The sequence below is a fragment of the Fomitiporia mediterranea genome (genome assembly GCF_000271605.1).
Source record: "Fomitiporia mediterranea MF3/22 unplaced genomic scaffold FOMMEscaffold_7, whole genome shotgun sequence".
Lineage (NCBI taxonomy): Eukaryota > Fungi > Basidiomycota > Agaricomycetes > Hymenochaetales > Hymenochaetaceae > Fomitiporia > Fomitiporia mediterranea.
In genome coordinates, this window is record NW_006760392.1 from 2,115,133 (window position 1) to 2,138,657 (window position 23,525).

Genomic DNA, 23,525 nt, shown 5'->3' on the forward strand with positions numbered 1-23,525 from the left:
ACTAGCGTGTCTGACCAAGAGATCAGTATCTTGGTTATAAAGTTGATGAGAGGTGTCTACTCAGATTAGATTGAGATTAGACACTTTTTTTACACACGGTACTTTGTTAAACTTTGTTAGTGCTTAGTCTTTGTTCTACTCTAGGATTCTATATGCAGGTGGTCTGTGGACGGGAGGAGATGGTGAGGAACCGAAATGACAGAAAATAGAACAACATAATTATAAACAACAATAAAGAAACAAAATCAAATATAGGATATGAAGGAGGATTGATGTTACTCTGTGAAAACTAATCCGAGAGGTCCATGTCGTCCTCTGTATTTTGGCCACTACCTTCAGGAGATGACAAAGTGGTAACAGGCCGGTGAGCACTGGACACTTCTGTCTTTGAGGTTCTATTCTCGTTGTATACATGACAGGACATCTTCGGTGCGTCCTGTTCAACTTGCGCACGACGAGCAAGCATCTTTTCGTACGCCTTTGTCCATCCTACGGGTCCGAACGCACTGAACGCATCTGGATGACGCCAAGGGTGTTCAATTGGTACGTCACCGGATTCTAAGTTGCAACCTTGCTTGTCCTCACTTCTTGGACGAGCAGCAGCGGCTCCAGGAATGTCGTCATCGAGAGGTGGGAGAGGTCGCCTATTGTAGACTGGTAGTAGATCTGACGAGAATAAGGATGTCTGATACGTTGCCCAGCGACGAGTAGCGGGACTCGACTTTGACGAAGGTGAGCTGTTCTCCTTAATGGGTAGAGTTGAGGGGGTTATACTGTCATTGGAGTTTGTTGCACGGATTACAGGCCCAGCATCTGGGTCCTGAGTGACAGAAACAGGACGTAGATTCAATACTTCCTCGTCACCATCCTCGCCGAAAATCGAGAATTCTCCCAGTTCGTCGTCGACAGATTCAATATTTCCTCCGAAGATAATGCGCTTGAACATAAGTTCTCGTGGATCCTCTTCGCTAACCCATCCAGGGGGGTAACCCCACTCGAGCATATTGTATAGCCAAGGAACTTCGACTCCTTCAGATAGACCCAGTGCCTCCTTTAGAGCTTCGTTACGAACAACGCCTGGCTCGAAATCTTCTAGCCAGCGCAATCTCTGTAATTTCCAATCTTCCGCAACATGAAAACGTTCTGGTTCATCACCGCTGGATTGATGAAGGAATTGGAAGAGGGCACGAGATAGTGAGATGAGTGCGTGATTGAGGGGTTCAGGGCATGAGCGGACGGTATGTTCAGGATCTCCGCAGTTGAAGCATCGTCTAAGTAAGGAAACAATTGAGACTTGCCGAGAATTCGCCTGAGGAGAATGCACGTACGATATTCCGAAGGATTTGTCTGATACTTCTTCAGAAACATCACCAAGTCCACTGTCGAAATTGCCAACGCGTTCATAAACATGCTCATAGTGCGCTATTAAAGGCTTCCATTCAACCTCATCCGCTCCCATTCCTTGAGCATCAGGCCAGAACATCCAACCATTTGGACCAGACGAAGAAGCACACCCTAGCTGTTCTCTTCTTCCTTCAGTGGTTTCTCTTTTTCCCACTCCTCCAAAGCTTTCACCACCTCGCTCTCCCCCCATCGTCCCTTGAGTACCTCCCTTCCCTCCACATGCAACGCCGGAATCCAATACACATACTTCTTCCTCCAGCGTTCTTGTCCCGGATCCTGGATATTCACGTATTGCAACTCGAATGGACGTGTCTTCCGAACTTGAGCTAGTGCGGCTTTCGCTGTGACGCACAGAGAGCAGGTGGGACCCGTGTATAGTGTTAGTCTGGGTAGTCGTACTAGCATCAATAGTGGAGTCAGCTCAAGGTTTGGTCTTTGAGTCAAGGGAAGTTGCTTAAGTATGAGTTAAGTGGCAGAATAACTAGTATCATATTACATAATGTGTTCCAAAAATACTCTTTTTGCGTGATTTTATTTGACAAAAAAGGAATGAAATTCATTGACCAAATTAATTTCGACGCCCTAAGATTAATAATATACATTGTCTGTAAAATCCAATCATTAAAAGCATATTAAAATTCCAAATATCCAAAACATGACCTATGTGCATAATTAGATTACTATGGACAACTTATACGGGCGTTCAATATACAATACAATTCATCTAATAGCGTACCACAGCACGACAAAAGCAAAAAGAAATCACAAAATAATACATAGCATGCACGATATAGCAAGCCGAGAAAGGAACAAACAAGACAGGTCATGCAAAACACGTAGATTAGTGACTAAAGCCCAAACATGGAGAAGACGTGAAAAAATAGCTTATACATCATCAACGGGTAACGGCCAATGCAGAATAATCTCAACGACGTGCCAGATCCGTCCCCATCCACTAAGCACCTGGGCTTTCGCCTGCTGGAAGTGGATCTGCGCTGGCCAGGAGAGTGGAAGGTAGAGAATTGGCATGAGAGAAGTACTCTCATCACCTCGTTCGTCTCTGTTACCTCGAGAAGCGGCTTCAGGAGCGTCCGAGATGTCTTCAATAAAAACTTCGTCGTCGTCATCGGTAATGGGAGAAGGTTGAGGAGGCGATGACGCCTTGGGCCTTTGCGTTGGTGAGGAATAGGACATCGTGTATTCACCGAACCACCCTCGTTCTGAAGCCGTTGTTGGCTTACTACTTGCAGCCTGCACAACTGTTCTGGTCACCGTTACAGGCTTCCGTCCCCAGCTCTCTGTTTCTCGCCCGGTTGTCGTAAAGGTGTCAGGAACGAGTGCACGTAGCTCTCGCACTTCGCTCCGCGTGCTGATGGTATGAGAGAGCATTACCAATGAAAGGATGTAAGGTAGTATTGTAGCAAAGAGGAACAAGGCACGCTTGGCGCTTCGTACTGTCCGAGAGGGCTTGTTTCTGTCCGTGAGAATAGGATGTGGCATAATCAGGTCGGCATGCGGTTGTGTGAATGGTGCGACGTCGAAGGAATAGATCTTGCGGTGGAGAGTGTGATCAGAACCATCAATACCTGATAGGTCGGCTTTCGGTATGGTAATATCTGTAGAATTGAAAGGCATGGTTAGTCAGCATTACTGGTTGTACATTTCCATTAAGGACATGACTGACCGGAAGATCGACGCAAGCTGATTTCAAATCTGCTCACAGGAATCGAGAAGACAGGAACGAACACGTTGACTTCGTCCCCACCCAGTCCTTCCGCCGAAGCTGCCTTCTGCTTTCCTTTCTTATCAGAAAGTGCGTGACCCGTTTGGCCTTTAACGATATAAACCACCTCCAGAGCACCTGCAAGAGCAATATGCACACGAACCCAGCTCAACCACTTCCGCTTGCCAACATTTGCGTCAATAGCATCGATTGTCTCTGTAGATCCAGCTCCCGCAGAAGACGTTGAGGCTATAAGGTCGATGGATGAAGTACGGGGATTTGTGAATGTCTCGAAGCGAACCGGAACACCATTGACACTTGTACATCGCACCTCTACCGCAGGTGGTAGCTCGGACGCATTCAAGTTGCCTGGCATCGCAAGCCCAAACTCGAGCCATTCAGATGGTCCGTCCACAGGCGTCGGTAACGACAAAGTTACGGCATACGACCAACTTTGCCCTTGCTTCGACGAAGTACTTCGAGATAGGACGGGCGCCGATGATAAGGAAACAAGAGGAACTATATCGCAATTCGCCCAAGGAATGACCAAAGGACCATCACGGAAACCTGTCAAGCGGCTGCCTTGCGAACGCAGAACCGCACTGACTGGTTCCGGTGAACTTGGTTGCGAGGCTGCCCGCATTGCACTCCGTCCTGGTGTCTGAGGGGACAGTTCTCGCATTGTCATAGGTGATCTCGACATATTTGGCTTGACAAGAATCTCGCTACCCTCAGGACTAGCGCACTTAGCTTGAGATCCACTTGGTACAACTGTCTTCTTCGCACGACTGCCAGATAACGTTAAACTCTGATTCGCTCGTGGACTGTGATTATGACCGCTGGAAGCCGAACCCGAGTTAATCAGCTCGACACTCGCGCTATCACATTGATTACGAATCGTCGTAATCACATTCTCCTTTGTTGCAGCGAATACACGGAATAACGGCAGCGGTAACGTTGTCTGCCCACTGTCATCGATATTATGCATGCCAGGGCCAGGAGCAATAAGTACCGTCCCAGAGATGTTGAGGGTGAGTTTGTTCTTTGCGGGTGCGAGTTCGTTCATATTAATATGAACTGTGATGGGCGTTGCAGGTGGTCGGGCAATGTTCTCAGATCCACTTTCTGGATCAGAAGAACGTATCGCCGAACTCGCGAGAGATGGGACCGAAGCTCCATTTAGTGACTCCTCAAATGAGTATTCAACTGATGCGCGACGATTTGGGAGTGGCGCCCGAAGAAGAGACGTAGACGTATCCAGGGGGTTTCGCACCGGTCCATTAGGGATTGTTCCATCAAGCTGTCCTGAAATATCTGGTGGAGGTAATTCAAGCGTCGGCTGCGGTGATAGCGTGGTTTGTGGCATCCCGACAGTAAATCCTGTTAGTGCCGGATCACCATCGATCGTCCATTGACCATCTGAGTCCGGCGGCCATGTCAATCGACCGCCCTGAGTGTCTAGCCCGACGTCCATTCCAAGCATCGTTGCAACACCTGGAAACCATACACCTGAGCACGTGCCCTGGTAATCAAGTCGCATTTTGACGCCATCTGCTCTTGTTTCTAGAACAGTGCAGGTCATGTTGCCCGCGACTTCGTCCACACCGACGCGCCGTCGACCATCAGGGTAATCTTGAGCACGTAGTGGAGTTGCCCAGCGGATACGAATTGTATCTGCACTCGTAAACGTGCCCTGAATCATGCAATTCTCCAATGCAGATCCCGTTAATGATGCTTCGGACGATTCGTCGTCTGCAAACTCTGTGTATGCACTTGTTCGACTGCTGTGTTTCAAAGGTGATACCCGCGTAACGTGTGGCTCCGTAGCTACATCCCAACCAGTTGAATCTTCGTCCGATTCTAATGATGCAAAGGAAGTTGAGATCGAGGATGGTGAGGGCAGCCGAACTTTAATGTTATTTGAGAGGCATCTTGGGATCGGGATTGATAGCTGTGAATATATCAATCTAGCAAGAAAGATCATAAAGCATTTTACTCATACCATATAAGGTGCTTTTGGCGGCTGTAATAGCCTGTTAATGAAATGCTTAAGATAGAGAGAAAAGAGATAATCGTACCTTGGAAGAAAATGGGACAGATAATGACATGCCTGCCATGAATTGCATCGTATTACGCTCTCCAATAGAATGTCGTCTTCCAGAGCTTCCGGAGCGATACGATGATGTCCTCTGCATTCCTCTTGCCGAAAGCACGTCACTCTCGCTATCTGTTCCACCTCTAATTTTGTATTTCGCAGGAAACTCCTTGGGCAAGACATAGCATACATTATATCCGCTAATAAGGAAGTAGCCTGTAAAGCGTTCCTCAAGAGTCGGCACGGCTGAGCCATTGATAGAGCCGTTACGGCCTGGGGTGTTTTGCGGGGTAGTATCGAAGAGCGAGAGATACGACTTCGATGACCGGGCAGGAAGATTCAATGCACGAGCAGCATTGTGAAGGAGAGGGTGGCTGGTCGAAGAGAAGTTATACGGGACAGAATCGGAGTCCAGAGGATGTACTGAGTAATCACGAATCTTGATGTTTTCCTCTGAAAGCAAATTAAGCAAAAATTAGGCAGTACAGCATTTACGAGAGAACCGAACATACCAGCGAAAATAGGAATTATTTGACCCGAGTTGACAGAGTCGATTGGTACGGTAATCTGCACAATAATGAACCAACAGATTACGGTTCGCATTTAAATCAGCGACACACCTTCAAATAGAGCTTTATTGAGGCACCCTCGGCATTCTGCTTCACCTTGCCTTCAATCGCGAGCCGCGAGACAATGTTGAGCCTTGACTGGCCGATCCCAGTGTAAGATGCGGCAGACGAGCGGGTCGGGGAGAACGCGCCATTACGAGACGTCGTTGGCGCCATAAGCGCACTGCGGAAGAGTTGGACTGAGAACGGTGACGGTCAATAATCAAGAAGTCTATAGTCGACAGAGAGACGCGCGAAGCGACCTCTCTGTTTCTGCAGAAGGCGCATCACGTGTGGACGCGACTTTAAGCGGAGCTTGAAAATTCTAACACAACACGAGACGCGACTCCATCTTCTCTCTTACACCACGGCGTCCAAATTACTGTCTTGCCTCGTTGCCCATGCAGCATACTTTTGTGGCGAAGACGGTCCAGACAAGCGTCGAAGAATGAACTTGAGGACTCATTAAAACAGTTCTCGCTGAATGCTTCTCCCTATGGTCGAGGGGCGATGAAGCAGGACCACCTGTCGAGTACCGACATTACTCCTTGAGGAGACTTTTGATGCTTAGGTGAGTACAATCCCAGTTATTCTTTTCAACGGGCTGTGGAGTGGCTGGTGCTGTCGCGAGCGCGATGCCTATGAAGATAACCCTGGTAAAAGTACGCACCCGCGCTCTTTCGGGAGTTCTCTCTTGTTGAGGCGTCTGCACCTGTGGACATGGCGCATGCACGGCTGGGTGCGAATGATGCGATAAAGGCGAGTCTGAGGCATGCTTATTTTTATCATTCTTGTGCTCCACTCCCTCGTCTCCTTGGTTGCGAACATTTTACGAACGCTGATGCTGACTTAAATTTGCCTCAAGGTTCCTGATGACCTGATCTGACCCTAATAGTAATAAGCTAGGATCTGCATTCCAGAGAAGTCACGTAGACCAGATTTTATCCTTAAGTAGCAGGCAGATGTACAGTACTGTAATTTGAAGTGAGACGTATATCGTAATCTCACGTGGAGACGCGGCGAAGTGGTGCTGCTGCACATCGTGGTCCCTGGAACAGATGCTTGCCAAGCCCGTCTTCTAGCAGCGAGATTTCCTCCGTTTGTGTGTTATCCTGTCGTTCCTTTCTCAAACCGCCTACGCGGACCGTCATTCCTTGACCCCAGAAACATTTAAAGGGTCCGCACGCACGTCATCGCACTTCCAAATAAGGCTAATTTTGCACGGCGAACCAATCACGTCAGCCTGAGACCAGCCCTATTTTCGAGAAGCACTGTTGCTCGGATAGCCGACGAGTAGGCCAACTCGTCAAGTCCCACTCCAACATCTTTGCCTTTTCTCCCTTTCTCCGCAGCCTTTTGCTCTCAATGCAAAAGCGCTCTTCACCTCTCTCTTCCCTTCCACCAGACATGGACTCGACCACCTCGCGTTTGCCGCGCTCGTCTTCACGAGTCAGTCTTGGCTCCTTTGCACCTCGCTTCTCCCCAAGCAAAGAGTCGCTTTTGCCATCAACAAGCGGAGGGACCTACGACAGGCAAGATGCCACCAACGAAGCCATGATTTGTGGTGTGCCACTGAAATACGTGTCGTGAGTGGTTGTCCGACGCGTGTCCGCAGCAAGGCACCACCGTCTGACCATTTGACCTAGACTATTCACCCTTGCAATTCAAAACGCGGCACTATCGATAGTCATGCACTATTCGAGGGTGTCTATGCCTGCGTCAAAGTCGTATTCTCCTGCTGCAGCCGTTTTATTGAACGAACTGCTCAAGGGCGCCATCTCTTTTCTTGTCGCGTATACGCGTACACCAAGTGCTCCGTCAATAGGTTTCACTTCTCGGAGACCCGCAAGGGGCCTCGAACGTTCTTCGTGTTGGATGCGGTTGAACCGACTAAGCAGCGAAATTTTTGCACCCGACTGTTGGAAGCTTTCTATTCCCGCAATTCTCTATGTCATTCAAAACTCCTTGCAATTCGTTGCGATCAGTAATCTTCCTGTCGCAAGCTTCCAAGTTGCATACCAAATGAAGATCATGACCACGGCCGCCTTTTCCGTGGCACTCCTCGGAAAACGCTTGAACAAGACAAAATGGATGGCCCTTCTGCTACTGGCCGTCGGTGTCGGTATCGTGCAGATCCAGACCGCTGCGGGAAATCGGCCAACGAAGGTTGAAGAAGCCGTTGGAAGTGCGGCTGCCGCGGCTCCGAAACACATACACGTTATGTTCCCTCTCAAAGGTTTTCTCGCCGTCATTGCTGCATGCTTTACCTCTGGACTTGCAGGCGTTTATTTTGAAATGGTTCTAAAAAATTCTAAGGCTGATCTCTGGGTGCGCAATGTGCAGCTTTCACTCTTTTCTTTAGTCCCTGCACTACTTCCCATCGTATTTTCTTCCGCACCTAATGGGAGTGGTCCTTCGCACGGTTTCTTCGTGGACATGTTCAAGAATTTTGGGGCGTGGGCGTGGGCGACAGTCGCAATCCAAGTATCTGGAGGACTAATTACGGCGGTGGTCATCAAGTACTCGGACAATATCATGAAAGGCTTTGCAACTAGTCTTTCTATTATTCTTTCCTTCCTTGCGAGCGTAGCGCTTTTTGACTACCACATCACGTCGGCTTTCTTATTTGGCGCGTCAATCGTACTCGCCGCTACTTGGATGTACAACCAGCCTTCACCGCGCGAAGTCGGAGCGAATACGGCAGGCGTCATGGTCACACTTGGGAGCGAAAAGGATTCGGGCCATGTCATCATGTCGCCATTAGGACGGAACGATCCCATCCTCGGCGAGAAGCCCACCATGCGACATTCTGGCTCTGGTTTAGGTTCCGGCCTAAGTTCGCTTACGGGTAGTTCTCAGTCTCTTTCAAGCCTTCTGGGCTTGAGTGCAGTAGGAGAGAAGGAGCGTCTGGCACGCGAAAGGGAAGAGGAGTTCGCTCTGCTAACGAGCGCGTCACGCACATCTTCGCATTCGCAGTTCAGTGTGAATTCATCTCCGTACATCTCGCGATCTCCCGGACCGGAAAATGCTTCTGCACATGCTACCGAACCTGCGACGTTACATCCAGCTTCATTTGGCCAGCGTAGGTTGTAGCGTGGTAACATATTCTCACTGCACCCCTAATCTTTCTTGTAATCAAATTTCCATTTTGATTTCTTTTTTTCTACTATTTCCCCTCCCTCCCTGAGTAATCAAGATTGTTACGACTCTGACATGTTTTTCCTATACCCCCGCCTTCTGTCTGGGTGCAAGGAATATTTTATTCTCTTAGACAGCTTTCGCTTCGCATAATCGGCCACTCGCTTAACTCTTGCAATGCTGTTTCTTCTTGCATCAGGCCCGCATGCTCCTCACTTTTTACCGGACTTCCTTTTCTATTCCTTCTCGTCGTACCTTTCGATATTCTCGCAACAAGGCACCTGTTCAAAATTGTCTTTAAAGATTTTCCATGCTTCTGTGGTGCCTTGTTCTTCATGAATTCTTTATTACTTTTTAAGTATCCGACGAATTTCACTTAAATATTCCTGCCACTTTTTCTTTTTGTCGTTTCTCTTCAGTTTTTTCTTTCCTTTTTTCATGATCCCTTTTTTTATCATTCCTTGCTTTTAAAATATCGTACTGCTCATTGGACGTGGAAACCTTACATCCCTCTTATCTTCCATGGTAGAGGTAATGACTCAGGACGGTACCATCGATAGCAATGTATTCAATCTCATATCAATGACAACTTTTTTGTTTGCTGTTCCGTTGGAGTTAGCGAATTTGAATATTTTTAGAGACTTATGTAATGATCGCCAGTGATCGACACGACGCGTCTCTGTCGCCTTAGTTCCGCTTCAAGCACTTCTTCCTCATGTCACTCGATCTTGCCTGGGACGAGCTTGATGGCGCACTCGCTCAGAAGCTCGTAGACATTCTCAATAAGCACCTTGCCGATGCGCCTCGTCCATCATTCATTGGGCCTGTTGAGGTCACAGGCCTAGACTTTGGCGCCGTGTGTCCAGACATCGAAGTTGTAGACCTGCGAGATATATATCGGGATTTCCTGGAGGATGATGAAGATACCGATAGTCGGGGAGAAGCGAAGAAGAAGGCTGGTAAAGGAGGAAAGGATATTGGTGATGTAGAGCTAGAGGAGGACGAGTACGAATGGGTTCCCCGACGGGATGTGGAATTAGCTGCGGCGTATGATTCACCAGCGTATCACCCATTAACACCGCACATGCGCTATGGACGCGCAGCGAGTGTTCCTGACCTTGCGGATTTGAGGCCTGGACTGGGTCTGCATGCACGTGGGATGGGGATGGGATTGTCCGCGTCGATGTACAGCACAGCTACCACTCCTTCACCGAATGCATTTACGCCGAATGCGTCGTTTGGCGAGAGGCTGTCTCCGGCCCCTCTTGCTCGTTCATCATCAGACCAGGCGGAATTGACGCAAAATCAATCAGCTGTGTCTTCTTCACTTTCCTCTAATCCTGCTCCAACACCAGTCCCGGATACAAACGAAGGTACACACCCGAATATCCAAATCCATCTACGCGTTCTGCATCACTCGGACTTAAGAATATCTATAACGACTTCTTTGCTGATTAACTACCCCGCTCCTCTCTTCCTTTCCCTGCCTATTAAACTCGCTGTCACTGGTCTAGAGCTCACGGGTGAAGTCGTCCTCGCATACGAAGGCGCCTCTTCACCTCGACGAGTGCACTTCTGTCTCTTAGACGACTTGGATCCATACGGACTCGCAATGGGTGCAGGTTCATCTGCGTCGCGTGATGGAGCAGACCCAGCAACGAAGCCTTTACCCATCGGACAACGCTTACTACCGTCGATTTTCATTGAGAGCGAGATTGGACAGGCGGATAAACATGTGTTGAAGAACGTTACGCGAGTGGAGAGGTTCATACAGGATGTCATTCGGAAGACGGTTGAGGACGAGCTTGTGTTTCCTAATTTTCATACGATCATCCTCGGAGATTGAACTTTACAATGATATTATTTTTATTTGGGAATATGGGCTGGACTCAGCGGACTGGACTAGACTTACGTTGATACCAATTAAACTAATTAACGCCACGTACTTTGGCATACTAGCATGAGCATTAATGAGGTATCACGCGCAGACAAGTCATACCGTCAAGGTGCGTTTACTATCATTCATTTCTTATCAATTTCTGACATTAAATGTCTAATGCTACCCTTCCTTCTTACAGTCCTCATCCACCCCACCCCACCTCCATCCTCACATACAGGGCTTCCACGCAAGGCTACTTTTTTTATGCCCTCTGTACGCTAAGGTCAAAGATGTAAACCGGGGATACATTCCTACACACTCCTCGAATAACGACTTCATTACAAGTCAATCATCTTGCGCCACTCAAAAGTGCTTCTTTGCTTCGATGCGTACACCTCTGCCTCCTAGACAACTTGCAACTGTAAGAACTTGTGACGGGAGCATGTTCATCTGCTTCTTGCAATGATGACGTCGGAGGGCCAGACCTAGCTGTGAAGCCCTTACCTGTTGGCCAACACATACCATTGTTGGTGTCCATTGAGAGTGATATCCTTGTTTGTTCAATTGCTAATGGTGACTAGTTTGTAACTCGTTCATCGATTTCAGTTCTGATCCTCTTCCTAGAGACACATCTGATCCATTTCATGGCCATTGATGATGTATATTCCGGCTGTAATAGCCAGTTGTTATCAGCACCATTGTTGGTATCCGAATCACGATCATGATCCTTCACAGAACGCATTATAAGTACTGGCGCATGCATACCACTGACTATCTGACGCTCCAGCTTCACCCCTTGGTTCCCCTCGTTCGATTTCCCTAACACTGGTGCTGAGCTAGCATCGATTTTCATTCCTTTAACACGTCATTCGTTCAACCATATTCTTGCTGCAGGTAATACACTCTATACACCATGTCTTCCTCTGACAGTGATGGGCCATCGCTAGGGCTAGTAAGTCACTTCCAGCATGGTATGTTGCTTGCCTTTCTCGACTTGACATACCTGACGAATTATGAGCAGTTCAGCGGGTAGACGAGAACATTTATCTCGGACTTCAGATTGCCGGAGGTCACATTCTTCTCCCTATCCTGGCCTTAATGATTCTCCTCTCTCGGAAAGTATCGCGCAACGCAATCTTTGTGAATTTCTGCGTATCGTGGATCATCTCTTCTATAGTGTACTCTTTCCTGTGTGCACATCCCTTCATTTCTCTATCCCATCGTCTGAAGGTTCTCTTAGCATATACAGAGGGTGAAGCACAGACCACTTACTTTCTTTGAACCCCCCCTATGACCCCTGTCTCATTCAGGCTGCACTGATCAACGGTGTGCAAACTTGGCAAGTTCACATTTGCACAACTATACTGACTTACATTTGCTCAGTATAATTGCAGGACGGCCTGTACGACTTTGGCTATTGTGATGCATGTAAGTGCTGTTACTCTAGTCGTCGATATCAAATGGACTAATGTATGTTGGATCAGTTGTGGCTGCTACTTCGGTCGTGTGCCAGACCGGAACCCGAGAAAAATGGACTCCTGGCGAAACACCACAAAGAGCTGTTATATACATGTGCAGTGAGTGGTAGTAGTCTGACCGCCCCGAGTTGACTGTCCCAGAGATAATCAATGTACGACTTTCGGCTTGCAGTTTATTGGGTCCCCGTTTGCAGTTTTCATTGCGTTCACAGTGTACTCATTTGTGGTGAGTAATAGAAATATCGAGGTTTCTAGATAGGCTTCAATATGCGACACTTGAAAGATTGGAAACAGGGTTGCATTTAACAATAGTACTGGCCAGCCAATTCCTGGGTCGAACCTCTCCGTTCCTTCCGTTTTCTACTGTTTCATATTAGAGAATGCAGATTTTTCGCATTCATTGGCTCCTGGTTTGAAGAAGTGAAGCCAAGTAGCTTTTGTCATTGTAGCTTCAATCAAGTTGATCACTCTATGTTTTTTGTCAGCATGCGAGCAGTACTCATCTTCACAGGCTTAGTATCGATCGTTACACTTGGGTTGGAAGGTATGAAAATATCTCAGTTCCACTCTCTAAACCTAACAAATTTACACATTTTCTTTCTTCTTCCTAGTGTCTATTGTAATAGATATCTACAAGAAACGCAAGTTCTTGGAACAAAGGATTGGGCATTGGTATACTTCCTTGTTGCGGGTGATCCTGTTTAGCATGTACCGCATTGTGTCACTTAGGTATTTTGCAGTCCTGCTAGTGGTAAAGCATTCAAGCTTGCTCAAACGTGTGCCTTTCGTCAGCTTAAACTTACAAATGATCAACCATACGGACGAAAAATTACTTATTGGCATTTCGCGTAACAACGTGTTCGATGGTGTCATTGACTTCGTGCAGGCTGCAAGTGAGTTTGGCATATCATCCAAAAGTTTTCTTGACTCAAGTCTTGTTATAGTCCCAATTGTTGTGTTCCTCGTCTTTGCAACGGAGAAGGTAGGCAATGTTCATTGCTTAATGAAATTGCAAAGATTGTAACATAAGATTTCTCCAGGACATTCTTAATGCATGGTGCTTCTGGAGAAGAGACAAGAAGCAGGCGGAAGACAAGACTCCTACCAAGAAGGAGGGCGTTTAAGAAGTATTCATAGAAAGTACCCTTTCTTCCATGTGGGTATCTGTCTGAATGTGGGATAATGATGGCATATGGACAATGATTCTGTGTTATTGCGGCTAGAAATCGGTTATCACAGGTGGTTAGAGTATATATGCACGGACATTAATACAACCATTATAGAATCATGACAACGATTTGCTCATATACGGTCCATCCAACTCATATCCAAGCTTCCGATAATAATCTCTTGTCCCAACACCTGAAATGACCGCAAGCTTCACACTACCGTGTTCTTCCCTAGCAATACGCTCCGCCTCCTCCATCAACAGTGTTCCGAAGCCCTGGTGCTGGAATTTTGATGGATCACGTCCGTGTACAGGAACTGCTGTTCCGTATACGTGTAGCTCGCGAACGATACTACTTCCTCCTTCTGCACCTTCTCTCCTTACGAGTTCGGGACGGAAAGTCCCTTCGTCGGAGCATTTGCGAAGACGTAGGAGACCGACGAGGATGTCCCGTTCCGGGTCTTCGTATGAGAGGAATGTTTCCCAGCCTCCGTTGGCTGTGTAGTCGCGTCGAAGGAGCTCGACGGATTCTGGTCGAACCTTATGATGAATTTCGTGTATCTAATAGTTTTTTCTTTCTGTGAGCTGCAAGAGTAAACATTTGTGGATGGTGAAGGTGACTTACGCCAACTTCACGGAAGCGAACATCACGACACTCTGCACCGAAATCTTTCATGCGATTAAGAGCTAGTTCGCGTAGATTACCAGAATTTTCGCAGCCACTCGTAACAAGAGGTAAAGGAATATCCCTGTCAATACGCCGATCAGGTATTGTCGAATTGATGACTATATGCGGAATTACCTTTGAACTCGATATACTCTCGTCCATGGTGGAACGAGTGCCAAAATCCTCGCAACGACATCTACAAGCACGTTCGGTGTATAATTCTTATATCTTCCTGTTCGCCAAAGTTCATACAAGCCTGTCCCACGAATAACGAGCGTTGGGTAGATCTTGAGCCCGTCACTTCGGAACGCCGGGTTCTCGAAATATTCTTTGAATTGCTCTAGGTCACGCTCGATGCCGACATTTGGAAGGTCGGGCATCATGTGTGCGACGACTTTGAACCCGGCATCTTTTGCAAGATGGAATGATTCCGAGACAGCGCGGACGGTGTGGCCTCGGTTCGTATCTCGGGCTACGTCCTCGTAGACGGATTGTACTCCGATTTCAAGACGTGTGCAACCGTATCGAAGCATTTGGCTACATAATCGCGAGAATTTTTAAAAGACGAATCGGTAAATGGCGGAGAACTTGCCTTAAGTGTGGTCGTAGACAGTAATCAGGTCGTGTCTCGATTGTGATGCCGATTGCTTTTGATTTACTCTGCTCGGAGTACCTGACAGAAAGTTGAGTATCGGCAAGCAACAGTAGACCAGTTTATATCTCTTACCTCACTGCTTCATCGACATCCGTGCCGGTGAACCCCGACAATGCATTATGCAGCTGCGCGATGAATTTCGCTCGGTAGTCCTCCGGCATGCTCATAAAAGTACCACCCATGATGATAAATTCAACCTGAATGCCATCACGTCAGAGCCATGAAGCCTCACGGATGCCACACAAGCTTACCTTATCGACACTATGACCTAAACTCTTCAATTGTTCCACCCGTCCTCTAGTCTGCTCGTAGGGGTCGTAACGCGCTCTGATCGCGCGCATACTAGTTGGTTCATAACCTGTATAGCTCTGCGTACTGTAATCGAAGTCAGAGTCTGGGCCACCCGGACAATAACTGAAAATATGAGTAAGTCATGTGGATGGGCAGTAAGTAGAAGAGATGGAGAGCATACACGCAAATATTTCCGGTCATAGCGATGTGAGGACAACGGTGTGGCTTGCACATGACAGCAACCACGGCAATCTAGTTGACTGAGTGAGTAGGCCATACAGAATATTGTGGTGGAGCATACATACACCACTAGCTGTTCGGACTGGTCGTGCCTTGAGTTTTGGAAGAAGTGCTTTCTTGTAATCATCGGGGACAGCACTGATGATATCGACTAATCTGAAGCTTTCTGTAGGAATACTGCTGACTGCGAAGAAAAATAGCAACTAACCTCGGTACACCTGTCAACCCATACTTCTTGCTAAGACGTGCACGAATCTCGTTCAATGAAACTGATTGATTATTGTCGTGAGCCTTGATGAGCTCTGCAGCAATGGCAGAAGTGACTCGAAGCAGCTGCTCTGCTTGCGAGGGTCCTTCATTGCGATTATATTGCACCATAATGTATGATCTATGGGCGCAGGACGGGCGTAACTTGAAAGGTTGAAGTGACACTGACAGTGAAATTTCAAGGAACTGAGTCGCCACCAAGTTTGGTCAGAGATCGACACTGATCGACGTTTTTACAATTTGGATTCACCCAGCACTGTCACTGTCAGTTTCGCGTTCACTTTTCAGTTTCACTAGCTCTCACTACTTGCGATTGTACATGTCCTCGACTGCGGTGGCTAAGGTCGCCAAAGTCCCGCCGTCCTCATTCTCTGTCCTCCTTCGCCGATCAAAGTTTGCCTCTTATGATCCAAAGATAGGCCAAGTCTATGCTACGTATGATGGAAGTGCAGCTCGAGGCGACTGGGGTGTCAAACGACCCCTTGCTGTTCGTCGACGCGATGGCAAGCTTCTGATCCACAAGATGGACACGCTATATCAGCAGACGGAATGGACAAGTGTGTATACTGACGTTACGGCACTGCGGAAAATTGAAGAACTACCCAATATGCCCAAGATCGCCGCCGAGGGTAGTACATGGGCTCCACGTGTTAACATAAACACCTATCACAGAGACCGATACTTGCTGAGAGACTCTGACCATTTCGAATTACCTCCTTCGAAAGTCGAGAAGGACCTGGAGGATCTCACTCCCGTTCCCGATCCCGGCGCTATGAAGCCGAGAAGGCTCGAACGCTACTTACGCAAAGTCCGACGCTTACTACCCGAATTCGAGGAGTTTGTTGTATCGGAGAAGAAGAAGCGGCAGACAGACTTCGACGGTACTCTAACAAATGCAAAGAACCTTCCGCTGCATGTGTTGGCAAAGCGCGGAAGTCGGCAACATATTTGGTTCCTCAGCGACAAATTCACTGCTTTGTGTAAATCCGAAAATTCGACTATCATCAGACCGATGCCTCACGCGACTGCTGGCTTGAAGTATGCCTATTCCAACGAGTTGCAGGACGCTGTGATGGGAGAGCCGCTACCAGGGCGCAGGCTTCACTATGGCAAACAGCAGGGGACGGATAGTATCTCAGTGGTTGTGTCTTTCGCCGGTTGGACTACTGAGGAGCAGGTCAGCGTCAGAAAAGACAATGAAAGGGCCGTAATGACGGATTTCGGTACTGAGGAAGAACCCCGGCAGGACTTGGAAGCGGGCAAGCAAAACTACAAGCCGATGTCGCTAGACTTAGTCTCTCCACCCGAAGTGGTTGGCGAACACCCCCAGCGAATGGACGAGTCGTGGTTGAGAATGAATGTAGGAAGCTGGGCTGGAGCGGAAAAGTCGAGACCGAATCCGTACAAGCCAGGTACCGTGGAATACATTGCACATAAGGAAGGTCAGCAAGATCCTTCCAGGCGGACGAGTGGCCCCGTTTACACGAGGCCCCTAAGTAACTTCACTATGACGGGTCGCAGGCGCAGACTGCCAATTTCAGAGACACCCGCGAGGCCGAAGCAATCAGAGGACCTGATAAAGTCACTTCGTTCCATAGTTGATAACAAGCAAAAGCAGAAAGGCGGAAATGGGGCGAAGGAGGGAGAATAACTGCCTTGACATATATTATATACACTCGATTACTATTTAGTTGTCTTAGCACTAGGTGTTATGAGGTTAATCAACGCCCTCTCGAGGTCTCCCTTACTTTCCCCAAATGCACGTTCGGCCTGCACTCTAGGTATCTCGAGTTCACGAACCTACCCGGGCAGATGAATGGCTAGTCACATTGTAAATGGAATATGTAAGCTTACTATGAGGTCGACGTCCTCCTTTTTGGCAATAAATGTATCTTTCTGTGCCTTCGTGGGGGGCTTGCTGGGGAAGAGATCACCGCCAAAGATGGCGGCCTCCATCTTTCCCTTGTTAAACGATAGTCCATCTACAAACTGCACATGCCAAAGCTGAGCACCAGAAATATGTTTCATTGCTGCAGTCAAGGCTCACATTGACGATAACCTCGGGTTCAGGCCTCCCGTTCAGCGGATTTCGTTGCATGGTGTGCAGTGGCGGCACTCTGCGTGAGTTCTGGTCCCAAAGAATCAAAAGATCCTTGTTAGATTTGCGTAATCATAACGGTCACATGATAAACAATATTTAATCTGACGACGCGTCTTTCTTTCCATTTCCACTTGTCCCACCATCAGTGTCAGCTAGTAACTGGGGTCAGGCTGCTGGCCGCTTTGTTCACTTCGCTAGAATGAGTGAGGAAATTGACCTCGACGAGCTTTGTGCTGAGCTTGGCGGCGACTTCAGCGCTTCCGATGCTCTCGGTGATTTCGGCTCTGGATTTGGTGCGGAACCGACCGCGTATGGAGATGCCTACATGCCCGAGATGGATTTACAATACTACGGTCGGAATCCTCACGTTGAAGATCACATCGGTAGACTGCTTCTTGAGTTCGTTCCTTTGGCCCTGAAACTGATACAGAACGGAAGACACTTTGCCTCATACACGATCATTCCATTCGAGAGAACCAATGAGTGGACGGCAGAACGCCTATGGGACGTACCTCGAAGATGACATTGAACAATTCGATTCTTCAGATCAGTTCGGACATGGTCCATCAAGTCCATCTCCTCACCCTTTGCGCAGGATCTACAATTCTACTTCCAGCCGGGTGACCTCGTCTAGCAATCAGGCGGCTATGTCGCAACCAGAATATGTACAATCATGCATCGAGCATGATAGTCCGCAATGTAGGTCGCTCTGGATATCGTATAATTTAAAACTCATGGGCGTGGCGCTTTATTAAGACGCTTATATGCAACCCAATGATAAAACTGCATTGCAACGGGCTACAACAGACTTCATCAATCCTTGGCAGATGTCGGCTCGGTCCTCTCAGTCCCAGACCAGGAGTCGTGGCAATGACCCGAGGAACGCACATGGCCTGCGTTTGCGGCCTGTTTCCGAGCTTCGTGAGTCACCAGGGCATCCGCAACATGCAAAGTAGCTGAGCATATCCTTCCTAAGCTGACATGTACAGGTGCATATTCAAGTTTGGAGTCTTTAACGCCGTGCAGTCTAAATGCTATCAAACGGTACGGAGTAAATTAGCGTTTGTGCTTGACGTACTGACCGGTCGCGAAGATAATGGAAAGTCACGAAAATCTAGTGAGCTTGTTCTCGCCCTTCTTGAAGTGAATTATATAAAACGTCTGATCGCAGGTTGTAAGCGGTATGTAGTCTCCATTAGGGGTGACTCTCAAACTAATGTATTGATCTATTCTAGCCCCTACGGGAGGCGGCAAGACTGTGCTCTTCGAACTGGGCTTAATCAATTTACTGATAACGTCTGGTCATCAAGCCAACACTAAGTGTATATACGTAGCACCAACAAAGGTGAGTCGAAGTGAGCATCACTCCACCGCTACTTTTTATAGTGTCACCAGGCTCTGTGTTCTGAACGCACGAGAGACTGGACTGCAAAATTCGAACCTCTCGGCATCAAATGTAAGGGAACTGTGCTGCTCGTAGGTTTGATGCTTTAGAACCCCATAGGTTGCGAAATGACCGGAGATACGCTTCAAATGGGCAAAAGTGCATGGTCGATGGCGAGAAATGCAAAGATAATGTAAGTAGTTCTCTGGTTCCTTATATGCAGCATTTACTTAGTAATTCAGAATTACAACGGTATGGCGAGCTTGATGACTTTGACGGGATTTTCTGCTAAGAAGCTCTGTAGAGCGAGAAGTGGGACAGTCTTACTCGGGGCTGGTATGCTTAACGCTTTTCCTATATCGTAACGTGTGTTAAAGTGGTGTAGGCACGATCATGGCGATTTTCTTTCTGCAGTCAAACTGTTCCTGGTAGACGAAGTGCGTCAATAGGACCTATTCAATGCTCGACATCAACTAACGCACTACCAGGTTCACGTCCTAAATGAATCACGAGGTAGTACTCTCGAAGTGGTAATATCACGCATGAAGGCACGATGCCACAATATCCGTTTCATTCTTGTTTCCGCGACTGTGCCAAACATACAGGATGTTGCGAACTGGATAGGGAACCCGTCCATTGATCTCAATGCGCCGGCTACGGTCTTTGAGGTTGGCATCTGCAATCGGTTAATAATAGAATTGATATTCATGGAATTCTCATACTGCAGTTCGGAGAAGAATACCGTCCATGTAGGATCACACGTCACGTGTACGGATATCCTCGAAAGAACCAGAACGACTTCCAGTTCGCGCGGACTCTTGACTACAAGCTTTATTCCGTCATCGGGAAGCATGCATGCGGAAAGCCAATCTTAATCTTCTGTAGTACTAGGAAAGGTATGCTTGGAAATTGAGTTGAAACGATGCCTACTCATGCTCTTTAGGTGTCATGTCGACGGCAGAACAGCTTCTCAAAGAATACGACGAAGCGGTCGCCAAACGGGAAGATACTCCATGGAATCCTCCGAAGCAGTGAGTGACTTGCTCACTGACAAAGTAACCGCAATTCTTAATCTCGACATAGATTGAATAGACCGTTTCACGACAAGAGACTCGAGAGTGAGCATAACTCTTCTCATTCTGCTACATGAGGCTGAGATGTTTGATATAGAGCTCGCAAAGTCGGGAGTGGGCGTACACCATGCTGGACTTAGTCTCGATGATAGACGAGCGACTGAGGAACTCTATCTCGACGGATCGCTGAGGGTGGTTTGTGCTACTTCGGTATGAGATAGCAGCCTCTTTCGGCTTGCTTATCTTAATTAATGGCGTCAATTAGACTCTTGCAGTTGGCATTAACCTCCGTATGTGTTGTTTCCCTTTATTCTCGGCGACCTCTCCTGACGAAAGCATCCAGCGGCGCACACCGTGGTTATCAAAGGCGTAAAGCTTTATGTGACCAATGGGTGGCGGGAGTATTCTGATCTGGATGTCGTTCAGATGATCGGGCGGGCGGTATGTTATCACACCTTTCTCCTGTTGTTCCACTGAACGTTCATTTTGCGCAGGGTCGTCCCCAATTCGGTGAGTGCCTTGCTTCTTTGCAAAAACGTGAAATTCATATTCGTGACAGACAAGGAAGGGGTGGCAATCATACTTTGTGAGCAGGAACTTGAGAACAAGTACCGAAATCTTGCGCAGGGCAGAACAATCCTTGAGAGCTCGCTTCATGAGAACTTGCTCGAACATGTCAACTCTGAGATTGGTATTGGTGCTATCAACAATGTTCAGAGTGCGAAAGACTGGCTTCGAGGTTCATTCCTGCGGCAGCGCGTTCAAAAGAACCCCGGGCATTATCATATCGGCAAAACCGCCAGCCAGACGTGGGAGGAGAAACTGGACGATATGGTTGTGCAAGCAGTGAAAAAATTAGAGACGAACGAGCTCATCTCTACAGGTGGTGGTGGAATAAATGCTGAGTTGAGGGTGACGGAGTACGGAGACATTATGAGCAAGGTTGGTCTATACGTATCCTTGGACGGAACGAGCTTAACATCGTATTTTTCACTAGTATTACATACGTCAGGTTACGGTGAGCAGGTGATATTCGCTAGTTCGAAGTGCGGGTTCTCATTTTTTTTTTTCAGATGCAAAATATTCTCAAGCTGTCGGATCGCCCGAGCGTTCGAGAAATCGTAAGCTTGCTTGTTTGTCATGGAGACACTCTGCTTGAGCGTCTATGATATAGCTCGAAGTTATCAGCTGTGCCGATGAGTCAGTACAAAAAAGAGCCAGCTTATTCCAGTGCTTCTATGGAACTGATACTCTAACGATAGACTTGGTGATGTGCGTCTCCGAGGAGGCGACAAGCAGGTATCTTCTGTCCTTTGTGCTTTGCGACGAAGAATCAAACCGAAACTAGGTTTACAATAAAATGCGGGACCATTCCGACATCCGATACAAGATAAAGAAAGTCGAAAAGGCATCCGATAAATCCTTCATTCTCATACAAGTGGGTGATTTCTTGTCACATTTGGTCGCTGTTTTGGATAAACATATGTGCAGGCTGTGTTAGGCGGCATTTCTCTCAGTGCACCAGAGTACAAAACTTCGGATAGCCAACCTGTCCTTGATGCGCTGTCGGTCTTCCGCCATGCCGCACGCATAGGACGAGGTCAGCAATTCCTTGACTGATGTTTGGTAGACTCTTGTCTGACGCACTTACGAATAGTTGTAGTTGAAGTCGGGATTATCAAGAAGAACGGCGCTCAAGTCAAACACGGGCTAGAGTTGTCAGAGCTGATTTAATAGTCAATATTAGAGGAAGACAAGCTGATGAAAATTTTCCAGAGTACGATGCTTGACTGCCAAAGCTTGGGAGGATAGGCCCGTGGTTCTCAAGCAGATCGAGTCTATTGGCGAGAAATCGTGCGTTCGTTTTATACCTGTTCACTTCTTCATTCATCTAATTTACCGACTATAGCCTCAAGGTTCGTTTCTACGTTTTTCAGATTGGCAACCATTAGACGCATGTCAACAAGGTCCTCGCCGAGAGCGGCATCACTTCGCTGCAAGCCTTGAGGAAGCAAGAGTCGTCTCGAATCGAATTGGTAAGTAGTACATGCTACTTATATTGGAGAAGATTAGAGACCTGATGTGCATAAGCTCTTGAACCGTCGTCCACCTTATGGGCTCGAAGTCCTGCAGTTCGTACACGACATGCCGCAATATGCCGTGTCCATCGCTGTCGCAAAAAATGGAGTTACCTCTTACTCGGGGAGGAAGCCGGTATCCGTTGAGCTTAATATTGAATGCCATCTAGTCCAAGCACTGTCCGGAAGGACGAAGTCAAGACAGAAATCACGCTTCCTAGGCATGACCACTATATTGACTACAACGTCGGATCTGGACCTTGTCGATTTTAGGCGTATTTCGTGTGTACCCTAAGCTCCTAACCCTATTCATTGCTCTTATCCTTCCGCAACGACAGAACGAAGGCTCTCAAGGACTCTCGGTCCTTCACCGTCACCGCGCAGTTGACAAAGCCGAGTCAAAGCGTTTGCGTACTTGTTAGCTCTGTGAGTAGGCAGATCCACGATTCAGTCTTAAAGCTTTCATTGACGGACGCGATGTAACACAGGAAAGTTTCGCGGGGCTCTCTGTTAGCCAGACATACAAGCCTTCAGTTCCAGTGAAGGAGTATCCGATTTTGGACACCCATCCAAAGACCTCCACCGAAATGTTCTTGGAAGAGTGTGAACAGGATCCTGATTTTTGGGACAAGATGAATAGTGATGGAGAAAGTGCGAGAGGCACAGATGCAAGTCGCCCATCAAGTATGTTAAAGTTCATTCTCACCACAGTAGGAATCTCGAAGACTGATATTACATACAGCAGCGCAAAGCAGAAGACCTCTTGAACCAAAAACTCTATCGAATGGGAATTACGCGTTCGTCGTGCGTAAGAAACAGTGAATTAGTCGATTAATGCACTATCTCTTTTTCAGGTGCAACCATACTTGCAAGGATAAGAGCGCCTGTCGGCACATATGGTGCGTGCACTGTTATTTCTTTACATGCCCGTACCTACAGCAGATATTCGCATCCAGCTGTCGGGAAGGAATGGCTAAGCCGCCCCCTGTCCCCAAGAAAGTCTTGAATGAGACGAAAGGTATGCACGTCGGCTACATGCTTGGCTAATTATTCATCCTCCCTTCCACGAGTATCAGAGGCAGGTACATCGAAAGTCTCGGCAGTAAAAAATAGTGGTTCGAAGCAAGTAAAGAAACCGGAGAAGGAGGACAACAGGCTGAAAGAACTGGAAGCTCTTCACAGACGCACAGGTGTCAACAAGTCTCTCCAGATAGGTGAAGGACAGCGTCTCAAAATTGATAGCGGCACACTCGCTCGCAAGCCCAAAGCGATAGCA

General features: G+C 47.7%; 7 protein-coding genes across 7 annotated transcripts; 4 read left to right on the forward strand and 3 right to left on the reverse strand.

Annotated features, from left to right (window-relative positions):
- Positions 1-132: 132 nt before the first annotated feature.
- On the reverse strand, positions 133-6,786 carry FOMMEDRAFT_168705 (uncharacterized protein). Its single transcript, XM_007267539.1, has 13 exons — positions 6,656-6,786; positions 6,501-6,631; positions 6,410-6,445; positions 6,243-6,355; positions 6,074-6,155; positions 5,843-6,030; positions 5,735-5,789; positions 5,206-5,675; positions 5,130-5,150; positions 3,089-5,078; positions 2,296-3,020; positions 1,329-1,789; positions 133-1,271 (listed from the first exon to the last, which is right to left on the reverse strand). Exons 2-13 carry the CDS (start codon positions 6,550-6,552, stop codon positions 290-292), a joined length of 5,175 nt encoding a protein of 1,724 aa, XP_007267601.1. The 5' UTR covers positions 6,553-6,631; positions 6,656-6,786; the 3' UTR covers positions 133-289.
- Positions 6,787-7,384: 598 nt separating this feature from the next.
- Positions 7,385-8,923, forward strand: FOMMEDRAFT_86989 (nucleotide-sugar transporter; the record flags this gene model as incomplete). The annotated part of the gene is made up of 2 exons (XM_007267540.1): positions 7,385-7,416; positions 7,477-8,923. The coding sequence occupies 2 exons, from the start codon at positions 7,385-7,387 to the stop codon at positions 8,921-8,923; spliced, it is 1,479 nt and encodes a 492-aa protein (XP_007267602.1).
- Positions 8,924-9,683: 760 nt separating this feature from the next.
- FOMMEDRAFT_87497 (uncharacterized protein) lies at positions 9,684-10,814 on the forward strand (the record flags this gene model as incomplete). Its single annotated transcript, XM_007267541.1, has 2 exons — positions 9,684-10,110; positions 10,282-10,814. 2 exons carry the CDS (start codon positions 9,684-9,686, stop codon positions 10,812-10,814), a joined length of 960 nt encoding a protein of 319 aa, XP_007267603.1.
- Positions 10,815-11,760: 946 nt separating this feature from the next.
- FOMMEDRAFT_29262 (uncharacterized protein) lies at positions 11,761-13,269 on the forward strand (the record flags this gene model as incomplete). Its single annotated transcript, XM_007267542.1, has 8 exons — positions 11,761-11,799; positions 12,242-12,275; positions 12,332-12,424; positions 12,581-12,620; positions 12,811-12,869; positions 12,937-13,054; positions 13,118-13,218; positions 13,244-13,269. The coding sequence occupies 8 exons, from the start codon at positions 11,761-11,763 to the stop codon at positions 13,267-13,269; spliced, it is 510 nt and encodes a 169-aa protein (XP_007267604.1).
- Positions 13,270-13,610: 341 nt separating this feature from the next.
- Positions 13,611-15,724, reverse strand: FOMMEDRAFT_134773 (histone acetyltransferase ELP3; the record flags this gene model as incomplete). The annotated part of the gene is made up of 9 exons (XM_007267543.1): positions 13,611-14,054; positions 14,119-14,242; positions 14,296-14,697; positions 14,753-14,833; positions 14,888-15,012; positions 15,067-15,229; positions 15,288-15,358; positions 15,412-15,502; positions 15,555-15,724. 9 exons carry the CDS (start codon positions 15,722-15,724, stop codon positions 13,611-13,613), a joined length of 1,671 nt encoding a protein of 556 aa, XP_007267605.1.
- A 231-nt stretch (positions 15,725-15,955) lies between these two features.
- On the reverse strand, positions 15,956-17,711 carry FOMMEDRAFT_109392 (uncharacterized protein; the record flags this gene model as incomplete). The annotated part of the gene is made up of 3 exons (XM_007267544.1): positions 15,956-17,413; positions 17,468-17,602; positions 17,661-17,711. The coding sequence occupies 3 exons, from the start codon at positions 17,709-17,711 to the stop codon at positions 17,297-17,299; spliced, it is 303 nt and encodes a 100-aa protein (XP_007267606.1). The 3' UTR covers positions 15,956-17,296.
- An 830-nt stretch (positions 17,712-18,541) lies between these two features.
- On the forward strand, positions 18,542-23,016 carry FOMMEDRAFT_86655 (P-loop containing nucleoside triphosphate hydrolase protein; the record flags this gene model as incomplete). The annotated part of the gene is made up of 26 exons (XM_007267545.1): positions 18,542-18,635; positions 18,691-18,885; positions 18,950-19,059; positions 19,110-19,170; positions 19,219-19,291; positions 19,405-19,434; positions 19,484-19,535; positions 19,587-19,766; positions 19,826-19,994; positions 20,042-20,129; positions 20,222-20,381; positions 20,437-20,461; positions 20,515-20,612; positions 20,666-20,681; positions 20,731-21,113; positions 21,169-21,189; positions 21,245-21,332; positions 21,353-21,438; positions 21,520-21,609; positions 21,663-21,771; positions 21,829-21,889; positions 21,948-22,029; positions 22,124-22,207; positions 22,263-22,531; positions 22,588-22,675; positions 22,738-23,016. 26 exons carry the CDS (start codon positions 18,542-18,544, stop codon positions 23,014-23,016), a joined length of 2,991 nt encoding a protein of 996 aa, XP_007267607.1.
- Positions 23,017-23,525: the final 509 nt, after the last annotated feature.